General features: G+C 30.2%; 1 protein-coding gene and 1 pseudogene across 2 annotated transcripts; both read right to left on the bottom strand.

Annotated features, from left to right (window-relative positions):
• Positions 1-961: 961 nt before the first annotated feature.
• Positions 962-5560, bottom strand: LOC129288471 (chaperone protein dnaJ A6-like). 2 transcript variants are annotated; one of them, XM_054925065.1, is made up of 9 exons: positions 5402-5544; positions 4682-4767; positions 4252-4422; positions 3250-3421; positions 3017-3158; positions 2140-2273; positions 1915-2057; positions 1605-1803; positions 962-1507 (listed from the first exon to the last, which is right to left on the bottom strand). In XM_054925065.1, exons 3-9 carry the CDS (start codon positions 4399-4401, stop codon positions 1185-1187), a joined length of 1263 nt encoding a protein of 420 aa, XP_054781040.1. In that variant the 5' UTR covers positions 4402-4422; positions 4682-4767; positions 5402-5544; the 3' UTR covers positions 962-1184. The 2 variants fall into 2 exon arrangements, with proteins under 2 accessions (XP_054781040.1, XP_054781039.1); XM_054925064.1 differs by lacking the exon at positions 4682-4767 and having other exon boundaries at positions 5402-5560.
• The window catches only part of LOC129289174 (uncharacterized), a 43436-nt pseudogene continuing 36716 nt past the window's right edge, over positions 5472-12191 (bottom strand).

Genomic DNA, 12191 nt, shown 5'->3' with positions numbered 1-12191 from the left:
GTAATTTATTAATTATAAATCATGCAATTTTAAGGTTACAATATAATAATCTTTTGAAAAAATTAATTATTTAATCTTTATAATTTTAACATAATTATAACTTAATTTATAAAATTTTTAACTCGATTGTAAATCAATTCTTAAATTTTACATTTTATAATTTAATTCTTAAAGTTTCAATCTCTTAAATATTAATCTCTATATCTTCAAAAAAAAATTATAAAGATTAAAAATATTTTAAAATTTATCATTAATATTTTTAAATTATTAAATCCTTTTAATCTTTATAAACATTACACATATTAAAACTTTTTAAAATATTTTTAATCTTTATAATTTTATTTTTTAAAATATAAAAATTAATATTTAAAGAAGTTAAAATGTTAAAGACTAAATTATAAGAGACAGCTCAAAAACTGATTTATAACTAAATCAAGACTTTAAAAACTAAATTATAACATGTCAAAGCGAGTTGTGATTGGATAAAAACTGCAAGGTCTAGATGATTAATTTTCTTTAATCTTTTCGACATTACAAAATGCTAGTCACATTGCAAACCATCAAAACGATGAATTATGGCTTTTAATTGTTTTCAAAGTAGAAGCAAAACATGCTCAACGATATTTTTGTTAGAGTAACAACCACCCCAATAAATCATATTAACATTTAAAGAAGAACCAGCACTTAAAAAAAAAAAAAAACCAACAGAAAATCTTTAGAGATTTTAATTATAAAAATTACTGACTGTAAAATTTCTAGACTTTAGATTCTTAGGTGTCAGTTTCACAATTAAGATGAGGTGGAAAAAACTAACAGAAACTCACCAAAATGGAAGCATCAGAGTAAACCATCGCATGAAACACTGACCTCAGTGAATTTTCACTAGTTCTTTGCCTGGAAGTTGGAAGCTCAATCCAAAGCAAACTCGAGCAGCAAGGATATGGGATCTCCAAAGCACCACTTGCAACACAAAGAATTTATAACCTTTTTCTGATATGCTAAACATTACAATCAAAATTTAGATAAACTGGGAAACGCTTGAAGAACAATAAACCAAATATCATCAGTTCAACACCAACAGATCCCTAAGATACGAAAGACAAAGGTGATATCTGCAACATGCAAACAGGATATAACGCATAATATTCTAACTGGATAAGGGTAAACATTAACATAAATTCCTATTACTGCTGAGCACACTGCACTCGGGGCATTGATGGCTCATCATCATCTTCGTCGTATGCCTCCTGATATTGTTGCTTCTTTCGATTCATCTCTTCCTCAATGTTAACATCATGCAGAGTGGTTTCCTCACAATCATCCAGTTCCGTATCTGTCAACTGCTTGCTTGGCTTCCGAGGTAACACAGTTTCCAATAATTTGCATTGGTCAGGGGTGAGGAACCCTGAGTCTGGGAAATCAACGTTAAATTGGATGTATAGACGGCCCCTCATGAACGGCCTGTTATGATGCGGCATGCCCTCGTCATTTATCGCTTTATATTGACCTGCCAAGAAAAGTCAACATTGACCAGGAAGGAATATATTTCATGAATGATATTACAGAAAAGTGTATTCATAAGATTGATTGATTACTATTAGTACCTGGCTTGATGACTTCCCCGGGGTTTGATTTGATTAGGAGTTGCCTCCCATCCATATGGGTAATGACAAACTGGAAACCACAAAGTGCTTCAGTTAAACTGAGGTTATGCTCAACATAGAGGTCATCATGCTTCCTCTTGAACTTGGGGTGCTCCTTTACTTGTACGATGAAAACAATGTCTCCTGCGATTGTGTCAGGCTGTAGCAGGAAAACATACGCAATTAAAAATGATGTCTGCATGCTCAGGCCAACTAAATCTAAATCTACAAAATACATTGCCATGCCCAAATAATTGCAAATCCTACTTACAGCTTCATCAGCTTGCCCTTCAAACACAATCTTCTGGCCTTGTTGCATCCCTTTCTCAACATGCACCTCTAGCACTTTCTTTTCCTGGGTGACTTTGTTTCCCTTGCACGGAGGGCATTTATCCCTCTCACTAATAACCTCACCTACGACAATGAAGATGAGTTGAAGGAGCTGAAATACCAGAAAGCAACTTAAGAAAAAGGTGAGATTTTAAGTTTCAATTACCAGTTCCTCTGCAATCAGGACAGACATGTTGCATTTGTTGAATCATACCCAGTCCAATCTGTCTTCTTGTAACCTTCATACCTGTGCCTTGACATCCATAGCATCTCCCTGCTGTTCCACTTTTAGTACCTTTCCTAATTCATAAAAAGTGAAAAGTTAAAGCCTAAATGATGGCTACCAGCCAAAAACTAAAACATAAAATTAAAAGACAGTTAATCAACTATTTGAAGGTTTTTTTTTTTTTTGTAAAAAAAGCCCCTAGAGTTATACCACTTCCTAGTTCAATTAATATGCAACCATGTGACACCACAAGCACCAAGTGACAGGCGCCTTGACTCGGTGTTATATCAACAGCAACGTTTCAACCCAAATCCTTAGTATACTACTGGTGTCTCACATACTTTCAGGCTCCCCATATGGGGCTTGCAAATATAACAGTATATATTTAATGAAGAATATCACTAGAAACAAATGACTCACATAGACATCATTGATTAGACAGAAGACTCTTTAACATGTATAAAATGAAAGATTGAAACTATCGTCAAAGTAGATAATTATCACCCATTTGTATAACTGCATTAATTATTAGCATCATTGTAGGGAGTAATTTAAGCATAACAATTTCATTCACAGGTAAAACAAGAAAAAAATCATTCGCAATCAACTAAAATATATATTTGATATGCACCTTCATTATATGTTGATATGGGAATGTGACACATAATTTATACATGCACATTTGTGCATTACCAATATTGTCCCTGTCAAATTGGGGACGTCATTGAACCATAGCAGGACAAGGAATACAAACATAGAATAAATTAAATTTCAACAAGAATTTGAGATGCGAAATATCCTCAAGGCAAGTCCTTACCCTTTACATTTTGCGCAAAGTACATTTCTAGAAAGAGATAATTTCTTTGTGGTGCCATTGTATAGATCCTCCAAAGAAACCTTCAAAGTATGCACCACCTCTTCACCATGTTTCTGCCTTCTTCCACGTGAACTACTGCTGCCTAAAAGGTCATTGTAATAGTGAGCTTATCAATGTTGATACATCTGTTAAAAGAAAATGAAATAGCCTGAGCATTAAAGTAAAATTCTCACCGCCAAAGGTTGAGCCCCCAAAGAATGACTCAAATATATCAAATGGATTGTGAAAAGGACCACCTCCTCCTCCTCCCATTCCATCCTTAAGGGCACCTTCACCATACTGGTCATACACTTCTCTCTTTTCAGGATCACTGAGCACCTCATATGCTTGAGCTAACTCCTTGAACTGATACAACATGCAGATGTTTAGCATCAATCCAGGATGGGCAACAACAAATTTTACCGAATGAAGAAACTTAAAAATAAGATATAGCTGACCCCATGGTTTGAATGATAAACCCTTTAAATATCGTGATTAACATAGCGTAACTTGCATCAATAGATCTTAGCAGGTATCCAGGGAAATCCTTATAAAGGACACTGATTACACGTTTGGTTTTTCCCTCAAACAGACTTAACAATAAATTCAGAGAGCATTAACATGATAAACACAGGCCTTGTTTCGTCAATAAGGTGATAAAGGATGCAGAATAATGATCCATAAACCGTTAAGTCAAATTCAAGAGCAACAAAATTACAAACAAAATGGGACTGAGCATTAATTATTTTGTAACATTTGTATCCCAAAGTCTATTAAGATTAGTTAGAGAAGTGTAATTAACTGTTCCTTATATTGCTACCTCATTTGTGCTGAACCAAAGTTCTAACTCTTTTTGTGGAGGGAACAAGTTTTTTAAATTGAAGGTAAAGCACATTGCTTTATGTGCGTGTGTGTGTGTAACAAAACAAAAGAAATTGCAGATCTGCAAAGCCTGCAATGACAAGAATCATGGTAATTTTAACAAAGCAACAACAACTAAAACCATGGAGTCCAGTTTAAGACACTAATAGTAATTTTTTAAAATCAAGTATTTAGTCAAGTTGACTTTGAATCTGTTAAAAGAACCTCAAGAATAAACCAAAGTTGATACTGAGAATGAAAAAGAAATTGGCAAGGGAGTTACTAACGTTATAGCAGTATAGAGAAAATGCAGTGAAAAAGACCATAACACTCACCTTTTCAGGATCTCCACCTTTATCTGGATGATTCTTGATTGCAGCCCTTTTATAGGCCTTTTTGAGTTCATCCTGACTAGCATTTTTTGAAACACCAAGAATTTCATAATATTTGGTGTTATCACTCCTTGCTGGTGCACGCCCAAACATGACTTTTACACTTTTCTAACACTAAGCCAACATTCCCAGAAAAGGATGAGTGAGAGGGGTTAGTGAAATAAAAAACTTCAACAACTGAAATCTATAGCACGTTTTTTTTTTTTTTCAAAAAAATCTATTTCCCATCAACAATATCTACAGGAATATTGACTGTGCCATAAGGCTGACAAATATATAGCCGCATGCCATAAATTAAATTATCTTTGGTGCAGCGTGCTCTTATGTACAGGTTACAATACACTGCATAAGGTGCTCCATACTACTTTCATACAGCAAACCCCACCTCCCGGGGAAAAAATTAGAGAGATTGACCGCTGCACTATACAATGTTAGTGATGAGGTACGCTTACACCTGACCTACACCATAATCAACCTAAAGGAATCAATAATTCAATATCAATATATATATTAAGCAACAAAATTTCAAACTGGCGGTGCATATACGAGCACACAAATGCACAGGGCACTCTAGTTTTATTTAAAATCCTGATAATCCTTCCCTCAAAATAGAGCTAATGATGATTTGTCTTTTGAATTCCCTCACCAATTAACCAAGCTAAAACGGGAACGCAAAAATTGCAACAACAAAAAAAAAATATCTTAAGTGAACTGGAGACTCATGCTGGAAAACTACGACGCAGCCATAAAAAGGGGAAAAAAAGCGATCAAGATTGATCAAAAACCTAAGTCCGTAATTTGTTGAAACTAGCACCCAAAACTCCTAATTTGCAGTGTCGATTGTAAGAAATAGAAAACTATGCACTGAGAAACTGTACATAAAGATCACAGCACGGCACCTGAAACAGGTCAACAACTCTTGATTGAACATATGAACAGATCCAAAATCACACAAAGAAAAATGTTCCAACCATCATAATAAAAATCCAAACGATCGGATATTCAACAACAGCAAAAAAAAAGCCAAAAAAAAAAGATAAAAGGAAGGCAAAGGAATGAAACCGAAGAGAAGAAAGCAGCGAAAAGAGAATACCTAAAAGTAGTTGTTCTTTGTTGCAAGCGAGAAACACTCGGAGAGAGGGATAGGTAGAGCGAAGGAGAGGTCAAGGAACTTCTCTCAGAACGCAGAGCGAGAGAGAAAGGATAACCCTTTGGTGCGGGGAAGAGGAAGAACCAGTTGGAGAATAGGTTGGTTTTGTAGCGATGGAATTGCTTTTTCCACTCCACGTAGTCCTCCAATCACCAGTCAGCACCTGGAACTGAAGTGGAAATACTATTCCTGTACAGAAAGTATTCCTCCCCCCTAGCCAGCCGCGTGAAGAAAGCAATTTTTATTTAAATTAAAATCCAGGTATTACCAATAACATATAGAGATAATATAAATGAGAAGAAAGGAGAGGAGGAGGAAAATGGAAGTAATGAGCATGAGGATGATTACTCTTATATTCTCTTGTCATACATCTAAAAATATAAATGAGATATCATATATATATATATATATATATTTCTAGGAAAACATTTATTATTTAAAGGTCTCAACTTGATTGTAAAATATTATATCATGAAAAGGACATCAATTTTATGTAAAAAATGAGGTTCAAGAATCTCATGAATTATAAATTTTGAATAATGTGGATAATATGAGGAAAGAACATTCATATATTTTGTAGAGATAGACTAAAGATTAGAGATTTTATTTTAAAAAAATACATAAATTTTAGATAGATTAGAGATTTTATTTAAAAAAATTTATATTTTGTGGAGATTTTATAAAAAGAAGATATTATTTTATGTTTATCTATAATAACAAAAAGTGATTATCATTTATTTATTTTTAAATTTTGTTATATCTTCATGGATCTTTATTTATGAAAAATAATTTATTATTTGGTTATTTTTAATAATTTTAAGATTTTCTTGTATCTCTATATTTTGATGGCAATCTCCATTATTTATCATATCAGATTATTTTTAAAAGTTATTCAAGCTAGTTTTTTAAAATAATAAAAAATTTGTCTTTTTTTTTTATTCTAATTAGTTTCAAAAGTTTAAAGAAACATAATAAAATTTTGCAAAATATATATTTTACAAAAATTAACTGATTTTTTTATTAAAAAACTTAAACAAATGAGTCCTGAATATTAATTAATATTTAAATTAAAGTATATTTTTAATCATTTAACTTTACATAAAATTTCATTTCAATTCTTTAATTTTATAAAGTGTCTTTTAAATCTTTTAATTCTAATATTGATAGATTTTTTTACAGAAAATTTTTATATTAAACTTTTAAATAATAATAAAATATTTTTAAATGTTAATATATTAAGTTTAATTTTTTTAAAATTACAATGGTTGTCATAAAAAATAAATATTTAAAAATAATTGTATTAGAGTTAAATGATTAAAAAAATATATTATAAAATTAAGTAATTAAATTAAAATTTTATATAAAATTAAATTAAAATTACGTTAACCTAATATTTTTATTATACATTGACTTATAAATAATGTAAAATTATACAATTAACAATTTACATTTATATTTTTTATAAAAAGTGTAGCTGTCATTTCTTTTAAGTTTAACGCTATAATATAATATATTTTTTTCAACTTTTTCCCGATGCACTAGACAGATTCTTAATTGACAAATAGTTAATTTTTCCGCTACATTTTCTTAAGGTATTTTTAAATTTTACTTGTGTGTCTTTACTATATATATTTTTATTCAAGATTTTATTATTAGGCTATGCAACTTTGTTTTATTTATTCAATATCTTTATTTCTGTATAAATTTAATTTAAATATGATTCAAATGTTCAGAAAATAAGTATAATATATTCATTAAAGTTTAACAGTATTATTTTATACTGCTCATTCTACGTAAAAAATTAAAAATTATCTCATATTTATACAGAATATTATTTTTTTTTGGCAACATTACGTGAGAGAGCATAATCAAAATAAAACAAAAATCATTTTAAAAAGCTGCTTTGTATAGCTTCTAAAATTAATCTAATGAAAAATATAAGAGAAAATCCTATACCAATGCAGAAATATACATAGATAACATAAAATTTTAAAATAACTAAATAATAAATTATTTTTATAATAAAATCCAAAAATAAATGAATAATAATTAGTGTTTATTATTACAACAAAACGTAAAATAATATATTTTTTTTATAAAATCTCTCAACTATATAAAAATAACTAATTCTTTAATTTTAAATAAATTGGTTGAATCTTCATATTCTTTTATGCATTATTTGAAGAAATATTCACTACTATAAAAAAGAAAATAAATGACGGTTATTTTAGTTCATAAATGATGGTTAATTCGGCTAACATTGAAAGTCTACTAATCAAATGAAGGTTAAAATAAAATTTTTATAGAAAGACAAGCGAAATAAGAATATAAATGACGGGTAAGTATTACCCATCATTTAAATTGAACTTTAAATGACGGGTAACTTATTTACACATCATTTAAAGTATGGTAACAATTCACACTATACTTTAAATGACGGGTAAATAAGATACCCATATTTAAAGTAAGTATAAATAATGGGTAAGTTCTGCCATTTATATTAGTATAAATGATGGTTATTTAAATAACCATCATTTATTATATAGTTTTTTTATACGTGAGATGTTTTTATACCAGCCTCCTGCAAAAAAAAAAATTAAACTAACAGTAGCCAACTATTCCAAATTTAAATATCAATGAAATATATTGTATTCAATTTAAAATTAATCAATAAACAAATATAATTGCATAAAGTAAACTATTTTTAAAAATCAACTATCTATTAAAAAAAACTTCCTAGCTACTTCTTCAAGGTAGTTCTATTGATTTTTTTTGTATGAGGTCCACACTTAGAATATGTATTGATACCATTATTCAATTACCTCATTTATTTCTACATCTCCAAATTCGTTAACATAAGAATCATCATAGTACTGCAATATATAAATGATTCACCATATATTAATTTAATTTTAATACATTAAATATTTTTATAATTTAAAAGTTAATATTTTTGGCATACCATCTCGGGAATTATGCTCTCGTTATGGATAATGATGTCCTTCATGAACCTCATGATATAATAACCACAATCCAAGCTTCTTTTTTTTTTTTTGTCTTGGACACTAAAAATTAAAGAATTGATGAATATGTATTAATGTATTAAATTTTAATTTAATAAATAATTTCAATTACCTTAATTATATTCCAAGTGTAGGCCGCATCAAAATTTGTAAAGGACTTTAGAATTGATTGTTTTGTGTTAGTGTAGTATAACATAATCGCCATAATGAAACAGTAAAAAATATGTTTGTATGGAATTAAATAATTAAATAAATATGTAAAATACTTTATGCACTTACGTATTAATCAACTCCAATAAAACTTGTTTCCTCCCTAGTTCCCCTCCAAGAGAATCGAGATAATATATCTTTGAAGTGTTGCCAAATGGTTCGGTGGTGATCAACATCCAATGGTCCCTAATAGTATTAACAAGTGTTGCAAAATTATAATTAATTTATTAAATTTAAAATAAAAAATTATTAAGATAATTAAGAATTTCATTACCCTTGACAATATAATATTATGAATAATGTTTCCTTTCGAGCCCTTGCTTTGAAATTTTCACTTAATGCCTTTGCTTGTTCTAAAATTTTGTTGCTTTTAATTAAGGTATGTGCACTCACTTCATAAGGAGTAACGAAGATGAACTTTGTTTGTAGATCGAAAGGGACAACAAGTTTATCATACAAGCACCTATTATAAATATAAGAAATGGATTAGTTTATATTTAAAATATTAACTATTCATATATGAAAAAAAATTACTGTATGTAGAAGTTGAGAACAGTGAGATTGGTCATATCATGTTAAAGCACTTCATTAACAACATCAAGAGAAAGCATATCATATCAGTCTTCACTATATATACCAGCCTCGAACGGGATTTGCAGGACTGAAGGATTAGATCTATGAACTGTTGCATATGCCTGGAGCAAATTTTTGTGTTGGCTTGGTAATTGAGGCTCTTATTTAGGCATAGCTTTACAGGAGACTGCCTTTTTAGAAAAGAGCCTAGATCGGGGTATCATCTTTTTTTTTAATTGTGCATCTTTGCTAGTTTTTTTTGGACTTGACATCCTAACTTGACTAGCTTGCCATCCAACAAAATTATCCATCACCTCTTCAATAATCCCTGCATCCTCGGTGGGAATAGGTAGCGGATAGTTTAAATCCTTCAGCACATTAATAGCAACACATACATAGGACGCAGGGAGTGGCATATTATGTAACATGTCTCTCGACAAATTAAACACTTAACCGATAGCAACCACATGATGATTCGGGCTATTTGCCAACAACTCATAGAGGTTCTCACCCTATATTAATAAGTAATATACTAAATTAAAGTTATGGGAAATAAAAATAGTGAAACATAAGTGAAATAAATTAATAATGTTTTACCTCAAGGAGATTTTTAATAGGCTGTATGACACTGTAACTACCTTTCCCACTAGGACTAATATAAAACTCTACCTCCCGCCTCTCCTTGTCCTTTAGCAAAGCTTCAATCATGTCTCGTTGCCTAAATAGGTCCTCTTTTAGGGTGGCAATCTCAGCCCTTGCACCCACATTCTCTGTTGACCTTGCTTTCTTCTGTGACCCAAATATTTATTTTTTCGAGACACCAAAGCCATATCCCTTAACTCGACCAGGATGTTCAAGATTACTCAACGCCTTGCCCAAGACATCATCACAAAGCGTGCCACTTTTCTTGATCTCGACCTGTGCAATATATAGTAAGAAAGTTAAATTAGTTGATTGAGTATAAAAAAAGTGTTAAGTTAAGTTAATGTACTTACACACTTGTTAGCAAGCTCTAAACACGTTCATCAACAATATTTCCTTCTTTATTGGTTCGGCCTTCTATGAAGAGTCTATGACGTGAAACTGAGCTTGCCCCTGAACCCTCTCGCTCGATCTATGAATTTAAGTAAATTTGAATGTGAGTATAGTACATATATTTATGAAATAAGCTAAAATTATATAGTATAAATATTAACTTACCATTTGTTGCTCAATTCATGCATTAACTTACCATTTGTTGCTCAATTCCTGCATATAAGGGTATAGATCTTTCTCATGCAACTCTTTATTTTTGTGGCTTAACTTCTGTGCAAAACACATAGAATCATATCAATAAAATTAAATATATTGACAATAATAAAAAATTAATTCATCTCATTATTTTTACTTGAAATTGTCCCTTGAAACATTGAGCAATAAATTCATCCCACTGTTCTTGTGAAACTAATGGCCTTATCAAGTTGGGGACCTCAACACTAATGTTTCCTCCTAATTTTTTAATGTATTTCACTACCACGAAATACCGAAATGTCCGCATTGCCTTTCTAGCTTGTTGGATGACAAATTTCATTCGGCTAGCATCAATTGCAAATGCTGACTGTAAACAAAGACAATTAATTAGATTTTCGATCAAGTAATTTTAATTAACTACAACAATGTGAGTAAAGTATTTTACCTTTACTTGCTCCCAAATATAATTTTTGTAGCTGGACTAATATCGTTCCAGTGTCTAATTGTAATCGGCACATATGCTTTTACCACAACTCCTTTATAGCTGATGAATTTATTTCTGTTAGTCTTGATAGGTTGACCTTTGAAATTCTATTCAACTTCATATTTCTGTCCAGCAGCCCTTCTTCTATTCACCTCGGTCATCAATGTCAATCCTCTTGTTATTTGATTTGCTTCTTGCTAAATTTGTTGGTCATTCATCTCAACGCTAAGATCAATACTATTAGGTCCACTGAGATTAGTACTCCTTTGAGAAGCCATTTACTTACAAAAGTAGAAAAACAAAATAAATAATAAATAATAATATAAAAAAATAAAGCACATAATAAGAAATTTACAGGTTTAATGTAACTCACACATTACGAAACAAATATAGCACATAAAAAACAAGTAACCTACAGGTTTAAATTATTCTTTTTTTTTCTTGTACGTTCCTTATCTTTGCTCTCCTTCTTTGTTCGAATGCCTCTACTTCTTTTCTTTGAAATTCAAATACCTTCATTGTGATCATTTCTCATATAAAAGGCTTCATCCTCAATGAAGTAACTTTCAAATGATATCCTCATAAAGGGATCATCTTCAATTGTAGAATCATTCACATCTTCATTTATTTTACTACTCAATAAAATGATAGACCAATTTACTTTAGCCGGATTATGAACAAAGAAAACTTGGTGAGCCTATGAAGCCAAAATAAAAGGCTCATCTTTATAACCTTCTCTATTAAGATCCACCATTAAGAACCCCAAGTCATCAACTTTAAGACCATTTTTTTGATCAACCCACTTACAACCAAAAATTGAAACTTGAAATTTGATGTAGTTTTGGTCACTAAAATGAACTCCAATTATAATGAAAAGTGGTATACTAGTACATTTCAATATGTAGTTTTGAATGATAAAACTACTTTGATCAAAAAATGCATGAAATTTAAATTAAAAATTATTGAAATAAATCAGTCAAAATTTGTAGAAAAATACAATCATCATAAATATCTCATTTTGATCATTAATTTTTATTTTAATAATAATCCTAAGGCTAAGCATATCATCAACTATCATTCTCAAGTCAATAAAACATCAAACATTAATAATTTTTGACACCCCGCAATATTAAAATGGGCAACAAATGAGAAGAAATTTAAACAACAAAAATAAACTAATAAAAAAATCCATAATATTAAATAAATCAATCTC

This window comes from Prosopis cineraria, unplaced genomic scaffold (assembly GCF_029017545.1).
Source record: "Prosopis cineraria cultivar Desert tree isolate PC_DT_omini unplaced genomic scaffold, ASM2901754v1 PC12, whole genome shotgun sequence".
Taxonomy (NCBI): Eukaryota; Viridiplantae; Streptophyta; class Magnoliopsida; order Fabales; family Fabaceae; genus Prosopis; species Prosopis cineraria.
Note: the sequence above shows the minus strand (reverse complement) of the source record. Positions and strands in the feature narration are given on the sequence as shown.

Excerpts from the sequence above, each read along its gene's own strand:
- LOC129288471 (XM_054925064.1), bottom strand. The coding sequence starts at position 4,401 with ATGTTTGGGCGTGCACCAGCAAGGAGTGATAACACCAAATATTATGAA. Across the intron at positions 3,422-4,251 it reads AAGGTGGAGATCCTGAAAAG|TTCAAGGAGTTAGCTCAAGC; the intron begins GTGAGTGTTATG and ends ATGTTGTATCAG. Across the intron at positions 1,804-1,914 it reads AAGGGCAAGCTGATGAAGCT|CCTGACACAATCGCAGGAGA; the intron begins GTAAGTAGGATT and ends TTCCTGCTACAG.